Raw genomic sequence first — 12,130 nt, 5'->3', positions numbered from 1 at the left:
GCGTGTTGGGCGTTCAGCACCATCGAGATGATCGAATCGATGTACGCCATCAAAAACGGAACTTTCTATCCCTTTAGCGTGCAGGAAGTAGGTCGTTATATCCCTGACACGCCTGTACTTCAAAAGTGATGCAACTGCTGGAAGAAGGTCGTGTTCTGTGAAATATAAGTTTGTCGCATGGTTTTTCTATCATTTTCGCCCGTTTCTTGATTCTTCGAGGTTTTCATATTTTCACACGATCGAACGAAACTTTATGCGACACATCATCCGTTTACCGGATGCTCTTGTTCCAGCAGTTTTTTTAATCTTTCAACGCGATTTTCTGCCGCATACGTTAATTCGTCACAGTTGAATGTTTAATTTTCTCGTTTTACGACGTGCAGATGATTGACTGTATGCCAGGCAATTTCGGATGCCAGGGCGGTGACATATGTAGTCTGCTTTCGTGGCTACTGATGTCGAAAACCGAAGTCATTTCCGAGAACGTATATCCTCTCACACGGCGAGATGACCAGTGCAGATTATCTAAGTAAGTGCATACTGTGATGAGAATATCTGATTGTAGATGTATAAAAATACATGTTTAGCGATAATCGTACATTTTCGTAGCTCAACGGCGATCTCAAAGCGATCTGATATTATTTCAGGCTTTCTATGAAGACTTCAGGTGTCAGGATAATGGATTTCACATGTGACAGGTAGTTAATTTTCATCCGCGTATCTCATCTGGAAAAAATTCAATCTCTCCGTTTCTCTATAGTTTCCCGTAAAAGAAGTCGCAGAACTATGTTGATTAAATAATTAGTCTTTCATTATTCACGATATATAGGTTTATTTCAATGAACAATGAATATGATTTTATATTTTTTTATATGAAAAAGTTATAATGATACCTTTTTTAAACTAATAATTTTATTAGTCCTTCTCCTTTCTTCTTTCTATTGTTATTTATAACGTATATTAATTACAATTATAATAATCAGTTGATAATTGCATCAACATCGGCGGAGCCGCTCGCGAAAGTCCTTTTATTCCTACTCCACGTTGATTCGCGCACTAATCGAGCTTGTTCCAGCTTTGTGGATGCGGAAGATGAACTTCTGGCATCACTCGCCACTCACGGACCCGTGGCAGTCGCGGTAAATGCCATATCATGGCAGAATTATTTAGGCGGCGTGATACAGTATCACTGTGACGGTTCATTCAACAGTTTGAATCACGCGGTACAGATAGTGGGATATGATCTGTCAGCGGCGATACCACATTATATCATGAAAAACTCATGGGGACCGACCTTCGGTGACAAAGGATACCTTTATATCGCCGTCGGCAGCAATTTATGCGGTAAGGTTACCCGGTGGAACGGCGATACTTGCGCCGATTGAGTAGATTGCGTGTTACGAAGGTTAAATATGGAAAACAGTGAAATATCAACACGTGTTCGTAGGCATAGCCAATCAAGTGTCGTCGGTTGAAGTTGGTTAATAAATCACGACTACTTACGACATCATCCGTTTCGGCGAGAAACAAATCGAACAGCCATGGAACAAATGTAACGATAATGTGTAATGTATATTTCAATATCTTCCTACAAAGTACATTGTAAGCGAAAGTGTTGTAAAACTACGAGTCAAAAAAAGATTGATTACTTATGTAAAATATGTCATATCTTTCGTGTCATTATTTGTAATTTTTTTTTTTTTAAGATATCTAGCGTTGCGATCGGCTATTTTAAAAACTTAACGTTGGAACATTTGCTTCATTTGAATCATGCGAATGTATATCTACTGTGACTGTCTGATGTGTTACAGAAATAAAAATTGTCAATTAAAGTTCTGTGAGATTCGTCGTAATGTGTGATTAACACTCGCGCTGAAATAATTCAGGAACTTTCCGAAGAGTTTTTCGGATTATCTTGACCATCGTTCGCGTTCCAGCCGTTCGAGGCGATTGACAGTTTCGTCTTCATCTGCTTCGTCAACGGCGGGATCATATGACGCGGTATCAGGAAGGTCGACAAGTTGAACAGATCCAGAAAGACCTTATACCGATCGCTGTTTGTGGAAACGCATAAAACAAGAGAAGCGTCCGTTATCAAAAAAGCGTTTTCGTAATCGGCTAACGTGGATATCGAAGATGTTCCGCGGAATGCAATTTATAAGTATGCTTCTTGGTGCAAATCAATAGACGCGATAATTTTCTCATTCTCTCTCTCCTTCCCCCTCCCCATTTTTCTTCAAAACGATATACTTTACTGACATTTGACATTGCAAAGTATTTATACGTCATATCGTACGATGATAAGACTCTACGATAAATAAAAAGTTTTATGCAACAAAGACTTCGTTGTATATGCTGTGTTATCTCTGCCGTCATTTACGAATGCTTTTTCCTCGAATAAGTTATTTGCATCAAAGCGTCGGGAAATTGTGATTTGAATACCTTAGGGTGGACTTCAAATACTGATAGCCGGAGGAGCCACCGGTGCCGAGCTGTTGAGATCCAATCATCCTTTGTACCATGATAACATGATTATCTAAATAACAGAAATGATCCATAACACAAGAACCAATAATCTCAGCTTCTGAGTTAACCCATTTGCATCATTCGGAAAAGTGTAAAATTGGCCTATATCACCAACATTTTTTTTTATTGTATAAAGATAGAAATGTTTCGAAATGCATAAAAAACAAAATAGCGTACACAAAGAATTCATAATTTTATTTAGTCCAATAAAGTTAATACATATATACATTGAAAATAATTTGAGAAATTAAATTTAATAGTTTTGCATAGTATGATAGTACTTGAAATGGTCAATACATATAGCCACACGGCGATTATCGCACTGATAAAATAAATCTTTTCTCTTTCTTTGTGATAAACAAATTACACAACGTTTGCGAGTTTTGCAACGTTCGTGATGAAGTTGTTTCAATGCGTATTGGAAAATGTTGGCCAGTAAATCTTGATGATAATGATGGACGTGGTGTAATTTTTCGTGTTGCTGCTGCTTTTATTTTTTGTTTATTTCGTTCCAATTATTTTTATTGGCCTAATTACTTCTTCACTACTATTAGAATCACAACTCTCCATTTTTATCAAAATTGTTTGCCTTTACCCGGAGAAATATTTTAATCCGTTTGCAATCATCACTCTTCACTAACTGCATGCATATGTGTTGTGGCTATGATGCACAAAACACTAGCGTGCATATCTGCGCTTTAGTGATAATGGCCAGAAATATTCCGCGCATATATGAGCTTATGATGCAAATGGGTTAAGCGCAAACAGATAAAATTACGTTGGCCAATATGATGCAAATATATCTGCAGATTTTTTTTTACATAAGCACGTGTTACAGTGTCACTGCAACAGTTAATTATTTCAAAACTGGACAATAATTAAAATCTCAGACGATTCGAAATATACACAAAATTTTGCAATGCTGAACCATACCGCAATTATAACTGAAATTATGATGTGTGTTGTAATCTTTAGTGACGTATTTCATTGTACACATTACTAAAGATTATAACATACATGATAATTTCAATGATAATTTTGTCATAATCCAGTATTACAAAAAATTTTGTGGTAATTTTTACTATAATATTTTCCCCGTATAGATAGATAAGTGCGTTTATTGACATTCCAAAGCAAAATTCTTCAAGAACATTACAGACAAGAAAAAAAGTACAGAGATAATATACACATAGGAAATGCAAACACGAACGCAGAGAGATAAAAATGTTGAACATAGTACACAAACATTTAATGTATGCTTTGTGATGCCATTGCAACAGCACATGTTTAAAATATGTTTGTTTTAAGAAATATTCATTTATTACGCTATAATTTTAATCAAAATATTCTTATTACTACAATAATTCCAGAATAATTGCGTTCTCTTTCGGGCAAAATATGCAGCAATATTTATGGCAGCGGAATATCGTCCTAATATCGTCACGATTTTCACGTTGATCTTCTTTTATACACTGATAAAACGCTCGTTGCACGAGAACGCATCTTAACGTACTTGTGTTAATCACAATGAAGACAATGTATCGAAATAAGTCTACCTGAGTTCTCACTTACATCTCCATTTGGTGATTAGCGAGTCGATGTCCATCAACGCCATGAGGATTTGATGCGGCTGGCTGAATCGCGGCTCGTCCCGATACAGTGTGATCATTATCGCTCCCTGAAGGGCGCCGTGCGAAAATCTGCGCTCGCCGCGCGACACGAGAGCGTAGTGAAGGGACTCGTTCATGATGGTCTCGAAAACCGCCTGCCGCGAGCGGACGTTGGCCAACAGGTACTCTCTGGCTTGCTCCATCGACGCTTTCTGAAATGTCATCATTGATTTCGAGGACCGACCGTGACCACCGTCGTCTCATTGCTCGCAGATGAGAAAGAGAAAAAGCGGGACCGTGCACGGGTAGAGACTACCTCCGCGTTTCCGGCAAAATCGATAGGTTTAAGGACGATTACGTGTGCGGCTTGTTCCTGCTCGGCCAGCATCTTCTCCACCGACCGCTTATACTTCCCCCAGAAGTCGAAGTCGTCGGTCTCGAGACCCGGTGTTCTGCTCAACCATCTCTGCACTAAAGCGCTCAGACTGTACTCTTCCTCCGACCGTTTGATCGCCTCGATCGCCGCGGGATCCCGGCCGAAGACCCTCATGTAACTCTGATTATATTTCACCCTGTGTTCCTGCTTCACGCCCAGTTTGTTCTCCAGCAGGCGGAACTGTAGCGACTGGAAACCCGAGGCCGGGCACAAATAGTCGCGAAACGCCATGAAGTCCAGCGGCGTCATTGTTTCCAGGATCGTTACTTGGTCCACCAACAGCTGGAAGTTCGAAACGCTCGTCAACGAGTACACGAGGTCGTTATCGTCGATCGCGTTTCACGAGAGAGGCAAGCGACGCGACGGTTAATTCTACGCTACAGTACTTTCCCTGATTTCGATTTCCCGACCGCGTCGATTAGGCGAGATTACCGACTTAATAAGATATAAACGCGGAACCGGGCGGAACCGAGAGAACGCCGAGATCTCGCCAGTATAAAGGAACGCATAAAACACCTTCATCGATTGTTCAGCCCGACTGTGCTCGCATTTCTATGGGTGCCGCCGTAAACAAAGGGTACACACGAGTACACCGGGCGGACACGGTGCGTTAATATTACAGTGCATTATACAGGATGCACTGGAAAATTCAGCCGAGTACGGCACAAATAATAGAGAGCGCGACCGTGTTCGGCAGCGAATATACGTGGAGATGACTTCTCCCGAGGAGAATCCTAGCGAGAGATCGGGGCGTCTCGCACTTCGTAAATTTTCCAAATCGCGCTCCCGAGCGCGCCGATTTACCTCGAGTGATTGTATTTTATACTTGCCGAGCACGCTACCGACGAGGAGGACGAGCGACAGAACGGCGATAGACACGACAGGCGCATTGATCTGATTTCAATAGTAATAAAGTGCTTCAACGTACTCGATATCGTGTTTCACATATTCGGAATGCAGCGTCACTAGCAGGGGGGATGTTTTATTGAGTCGGAATAAGGAAAGATGTGTGACCACACCTTCGTTCTGCGGTATCGAAATAGAGAACAACGGGTTCGTTACCTGACGTAACTAACTATATACGAGTCAGTGCCCGGGTGTCGCATGTCGTCTAAGGATATTATCTTACTCAGCCGTCAGTGATATTTCTGTGGTTCTCACAGTCCTCTACCTGCCGGATGAGCGCCTAAATCGGGGAGGTAAAAATAGCGCGTCGTCACGCGTGTCTCACGTCGACCGGGCAATATCACTGTCCATCCGGTTCGTCGCGAGAATCGAAAGTGAAAGTAGCGTAACTCGCATGAGCTACGCTATTATGCAAAATTCGAACTCTTTTTCTTTCCTTTTTTGTCCTATTTATATATGTTTATATTTGAAAAAATATTAATTAATTTTATATTGTGTCACATAACGTGATATAAATTATCGCAATAGATTAATCCATAATATTATTACGTTTGATTTATAATTTAAGGCTCCTGGATCCTCGCTATCTGGCTGTCCTTCTTTGATGATTTGATTAATCCGCGAGAGGTTGCGTGTTTCTTTGATATCTAATCCAATTTTTCTGCGTCACCAAGCAGAGCTATTTGTCGCGGGTATTTACATTTTCTTACGGGTTGCGGAAAAATATTCAGCTGTACAAGTGGGATTCTCTTTTAAGATTTCTGTGTCTCGCCCTGTGCACTGATAAGTATTATGCTCGATATTGTAAAATGATTTTCAGTTATTTATTGATTGTTTAGGTTAAAAGAAAGCGTCCGGACATTTTTACAAGTGTGCTGAATCGATCATGAATCGCCACTTTGTGCATATATTGCGTCATCAAACAAGGACAATCAAAACGAAAACACAGGAACCAAAAGAGGGAACCCTACGTGCCCATTTTTCTGCAACCCATAAGAGAATGTAAATCTCCGCAGTAAATGCTCTGCTTGGCGAGATAGAAAAATTTAATTAAGTACCGAAGAGGCTTGCAGTCTGTCGCGGACTAATCGGCTTGCGATTGTAAACTCAAGAAAGAAGAAAAGAAATACGAAAGAACTGAGTCGAATTGAGAACACTAATACGCTAATCCCTTATGGTTAAATTCGTCACTTAAATAATCGCCTATAATCTCAAGTCAAACCTGATCATATCGTTCATTGATGCCTATTGATTGATTGCGTAGTTTTTGACGTTCTAAAACTTTCGTAGCTATTTCAATTATCTACATTATCCGTATTAAACCTATTCAAATTTATTTATTTATTGTTAGCCATTTATATCGGTATGATCGTTTCGCTCATAAGATAAACGTCCCAGTGATTGAACATATATGTCCTAATGATTAAAATATTATTGATGTATTTTTTTTTTATTAAGATGCTCCTCAATATATGGAATAATATAATAAATGAAAAGAAATGTTAAGTCAGTTTGTGATTTTGTTTCATTTATTTATAAGTATTTTAATTAAACATATATATTATTAATGTCTCAATCATTGGGACACGTTCAATTACTGGGACGTTTACCTTACACAGCACCACTTTATAATGCCGAGCATGATACTTATCAGTTTTGCACGGCGCCGAGTAAGTCGAAAACAGAATAACAAATCCTTCTTCTATATTTAAGGGCCGTTTACCTCTCATATTTATCAGTGTCAGAGAGAAAGCAAGTTCTTTAACTCTCTATTTTCTTTAATCTTTACACAATGTTCAGCTAACGATCTGCTGCCGATTGTGTCCCGCTATTCGAGATAAAACTGCGCTGACCTCTTTTGAAATGATCGCTCTTTGAGATATGACTACTTTAGAAAAGTAAGAAACGTACTTTTAGAATAAGTACAATGCGGTTCAGTCGCTTCAGGATTTCCAAAGTTTTCGACTCGTTCAAAACGTAAGAGACTCCATTGTCCAGATTGGCCGAGAGATCGTTGGAGGACTCGTTGTACGTCGCGTTGTTTTCGAAGCTGAAGAGTGCCCTGACGGAGTCGAGCTCGAAAATAATCTGTTTGAACCAGAGCTCGTAGGCTGTGACAATCGAAATGCATGCGCTCATGCAATTGGAGTTGCTAAATACGAAGCACGATAGAAATGGCGATTAAACGAATCGCGAGTCTGAACGTACCGGTTGAAATATCGCATAGTTTGTGAGGTAATTAATTAACATTCAACATACGTGATCGCAGGGACTAATTATCAATACCTTGATGAGTGACAATAAAAAGGTGTTCATCATGAACTTCGTTGCTGTATTCGGCGCTGAGGAGCCTCTGCGCGGATAGGATCTTGTCTAAACGCAGGTACTCTCCGTAAAGTAATCTCGGCCCTGTCATCATTTGGTCCTCGTTCTGACCGTGGATCTCTCTTCAATGAGCACATTCGTTCGTTATCACTTTTCATATAATCGCGTCATCGAAGCGAAGTTCAAATTATATTTCAATTACTACCCAGTCAACGCAACAATAACCGATATATAAGACGTATGAATTTCTAAATTATATTTTTACGTTTTAATCACATAGAAATGTCACCTTTTTCCAAAAATAATGATACACATTAAATATCTTACTTACTTTATATTTGATAGATATTACATATATATTATATTTAAAACTGTTTTAAGTTCATCTTCAGGTGATATACGGCTCATTTCACTGGCTACAAAACATCTAAAGATGAACTTAACACTTTACCTACCGGTGCTGTCAGTAGAAAATTAATAGGCTTCCGGGTGGTAAAGTGTTAAGACAGTCTTAGGCTGAGATTCGATTCATGCTTACAGCGCTGCAAGCGTCGTTCTATCTTTCTTTGGCATGTAATGAATAATAAAGGTAGAATAATACTTATAATACTGTAAGCGTGAATCGGATTGCAGCCTTAAATAACAGCGTGCAAAAACCAGCGTGTAACAAAACACAGCGAGTGAAAATCTAATCATAAGTTTCTTAGTTATAGCTGAACAAGTGTCAAGAGTTAGATTTGCAAGTACAGTCCCCAGCCATATTATTAGAAGTACCTTAATTTTTTATTGACTTCCGAGGACCAGTTTTATATTACGGCTCATCTATTGATCGAATTATGTTAAGGAACCATTATTTTATAAAATTCGTAGTATGTTAAGGAACCATTATTCTATAAAAGGTATTTTTTATGACATTTTATTTCATTGTTACAATGACCTTAAACAAATATGAACTCATGCTAGTTGCATTGTTGATAATAACGAGTATAAACGTGAGTTTTGAGTGCGTTAATTGAAATTTAATTTTACTTTTGTTCATTTATGACTTGAAACTTAAAATTTCTTGCTTACTAATTAGAAAAATAAATTTTCTTGTGAAAAAGATTAATATTGTTTACAAAAATTATAGGTAAAACAAGTGATTTGACATCTCAGAAGGTTGCAGAGGTAAAAGTGCTATTTGACACCGAAAATTATTCTAATCGAATAAAAATAAAATTAGTAGTTTTTTTTCTCCTAAACTGTATTCTATTAAAGAATCAAAGTGTGTCTAATAATATGATCAGGGACTATATAAGATCAAGTCACAGATAAAATTAAAAAAAAGAGGAAAGGGAGCATCCTGGTATCAGGTAAACCATGCGTGCAAACATGATCAAATGAAGAACTGATTTGATTAAATCAATAGAACGAAAAAAGCGAAATGACAATACGGTGCTATTCCTAAGGAAGGAAAGCATCTATAGGCTTCGGAATTTCGATGTGGTATAATGCTTTTGACTGACAGACTTATGATATGGTTTTATGTTTGTGAACGAAGTGCATTCGGGCAAATGACTCGATCTTGTATGATACTGATTGTTGATATTTATTGTCGTGGCATTATTATTACTGAAGAAGGTGATCCAAATTAAGACCGAAACGTCTTGACGAAGGAATATAAAACAATGATTTCACAAAATTAAACTATACTTATTTTGTTTTTATTATACTAAATCACCTGTGCACAGGCTCTTATATTGGCCCCTTAATCTACTTAAATTATTGATTTTATCAATGGAATTTATTATTTCAATACGATGTATTGTCAATCGTATCACAACGTATTAATGACGCGCCTAATTTATCCACTTTTTGCCGTTTGACAGTTTAACTAAGGACACACGTTTTCATTATATCGTAAAATAATATCTCATTATATTCTCATATCGCAATATGAAATATTAAAGTGCACGAATTAAAGAAAATTTAAGCGCAAGTGCGTCTCTGATATTAATTTTCTCCCTCTCTCTCTCTCTCTCTCTCTCTCTCTCTTTCCCTTTTTTCGTAAGAATTTTTCAACAGTTTTCTCTCGAACTTCTTGATATAAATTTAATCTACTCAATTTCAAATTAAACGAATATTACTTACGCGATTCCGCTTGATATCGGACAAGTCATATTTGAAATGTACGATTCCTCACTTTGATGCGAAGAATAAATCGATAACACTTCGAAATCGCAATGAGAAATCTTCAGTGATTTTTCTTTTTCGTATGAATCGGACGATTAGTTGAGTCCTGGTCCATTGACTGCAGGACTAAATTAAAGTTACGGACGCTTGAGACAGACTAGAATTCGATCTCGATAGATAGACGCGTCGAAATTCTTTGAATTGTAACTCGGAACGATTATATTCGCGTGCAGTGACGATACACACGTGCTGCCGAAGAGGTGGTCAGTGCACGACTAACCCACAATCGGCTAAGGCTGCGGTCTCATAAATTAACTCTTACATAAATAAACGTATTGGGGTCGTACTGAACAAAAAAATGATTTTAACAAAACTGTCTCACACGTAATAACGACGAGATATTTATAGTTCACTTGTTGTACGTTATGTTATGGATCTTTCAAGAAACTGATTTTCATGAGATCTCAGAAATTTGTGTTCATACAATGTAACCAGTAACAGACATTAAAACTATAAAATTTCGTCATAGTTTTTTAAATGACTTTTAATGCGTAACGCCTTATGCGTTAAAACTTTGGCTAATCAATATTATCGCCATTTACAAGTATGCAATTAAGTGACCTTGCGAAAATGAAATTACTTCGAGAGTGAGCCATACCGACAATATCTGAATAGGTTCTTAATCAAGGTTATAATTATAGATGTCTCTCCTTCGCTTAAAACTATTATTAACCGATGGAAGATTTTGTAGGATCTGCAGTCGATCAAGAAAATTTCTTCTAATTTCAACCAAATTGTTGGTCTCGTTAGTAGATGTCGTGTCATGTATATTTTATCGTTCTTAGTGTTATTGTCAAAATTAATTAAAAAAAAAAGAAGATTGACAGATAAGACAAAACTTGCATAAAATCGCAGTTATCAAAATCTTAAACACATAAACTTCATTTTAGATTTAATCACAATGCAGTTGGATACTTATAGATTACATTTTATATTTATATACTGAGGTATGAATTGATATACATTGATATTTATGATACAATTACGAATTGATACGCATTTATCGATATTGAATAATACACATTGAAATAATATATAAGCTCATAGATTAATTATTTAGGAAAACAACAAGTTAATTCCCATATAGCATACTTTATCCGAAGGATGTCTTTAAGATGTCTGTGCTATATGGATAATATTTAATCTTAAATTTAAGAAAGGAACAGAGAGAAGTGTAGTTTCGTAAAAAAAGAAGTTCTATCAATAAATTTTTGTAGTGATCTTTGTAAATAAAGTTTTATTTTAACATTATTCTGATATATATATATTAGGTTGGAGAAAAAGAAATCCATTATTTTTACGTGAACTTCAAGACTTTATTTAACATGTTTCGGATTGTCCGATTTGGGTCAAATATGCACCGTTTTGTTTTATAATTTGTTGCCATTTTAAAGGTAGCTTCATAATGCCTCTTCTATAGAAGTCTTGGTCCCTATTGGCGAAAAACTCTAGTAATCGATTTTCGCAATCTTCTCTTGATGCCAATTTCTTATCACTAAGGAAGTTTTGCAATGCAAGAAAAACATGGTAATCGCTTGGTGCCGGACTATATGGTGGATGCATCAAAACTTCCCAACCAAGCTCCCGGAGTTTCTGGCGAGTCACTATAGACAAGTGTGGCCTGGCGTTGTCCTGATGGAACACAACACCTCTCCTGTTGGCCAATTCTGGCCGTTTCTGGTCAATGGCTAGCTTCAAACGGTCCAGTTGTTGACAGTAGAGATCCGAATTTAGTGTTTGGCCATATGGAAGCAACTCATAATAAATGATTCCTTTCCAGTCCCACCAAATGCACAGCAGAACCTTCCTGGCCGTTAGTCTTGGTTTGGCCACCGTTTGAGCTGCTTCACCGCGCTTTAACCACGATCGTTTTCGCACAATGTTGTCGACCCATTTCTCATCCCCAGTCACCATCCGTTTAAGAAATGGGTCGATTTCGTTCCGTTTGGCCAAGGCTTTGCAGATGGATCCATCATGTTTCTTTGTGTTAATTGATGTGGCACCCAAACATCGAGCTTCTTTTTGAATCCAGCTTTGTGCAAATGGTTTAAAACTGTTTTATGGTCGATCTATAGCTCCTGGGCGATGCTACGAC

At 37.7% G+C, this 12,130-nt stretch overlaps 2 protein-coding genes across 2 annotated transcripts; one reads left to right on the top strand and one right to left on the bottom strand.

Moving 5' to 3' along the window:
• Nucleotides 1–6: 6 nt before the first annotated feature.
• Nucleotides 7–1,843, top strand: LOC106744593 (cathepsin O-like). The gene is made up of 5 exons (XM_014619509.1): nucleotides 7–87; nucleotides 384–529; nucleotides 648–698; nucleotides 1,076–1,344; nucleotides 1,448–1,843. Exons 1-5 carry the CDS (start codon nucleotides 28–30, stop codon nucleotides 1,483–1,485), a joined length of 564 nt encoding a protein of 187 aa, XP_014474995.1. The 5' UTR covers nucleotides 7–27; the 3' UTR covers nucleotides 1,486–1,843.
• Nucleotides 1,554–10,240, bottom strand: LOC106744592 (tryptophan 2,3-dioxygenase). Its single transcript, XM_014619508.1, has 7 exons — nucleotides 9,934–10,240; nucleotides 7,765–7,925; nucleotides 7,390–7,589; nucleotides 4,495–4,854; nucleotides 4,099–4,348; nucleotides 2,443–2,536; nucleotides 1,554–2,054 (listed from the first exon to the last, which is right to left on the bottom strand). The coding sequence occupies exons 1-7, from the start codon at nucleotides 9,960–9,962 to the stop codon at nucleotides 1,883–1,885; spliced, it is 1,266 nt and encodes a 421-aa protein (XP_014474994.1). The 5' UTR covers nucleotides 9,963–10,240; the 3' UTR covers nucleotides 1,554–1,882.
• Between the last annotated feature and the right edge of the window lie 1,890 nt (nucleotides 10,241–12,130).

Source organism: Dinoponera quadriceps, unplaced genomic scaffold (genome assembly GCF_001313825.1).
Source record: "Dinoponera quadriceps isolate SergipeBrazil2010 unplaced genomic scaffold, ASM131382v1 scaffold1169, whole genome shotgun sequence".
Classification (NCBI taxonomy): domain Eukaryota; kingdom Metazoa; phylum Arthropoda; class Insecta; order Hymenoptera; family Formicidae; genus Dinoponera; species Dinoponera quadriceps.
The sequence above is the reverse complement of the archived record's forward strand: the minus strand, read 5'-3'. Positions and strand labels throughout refer to the sequence as shown.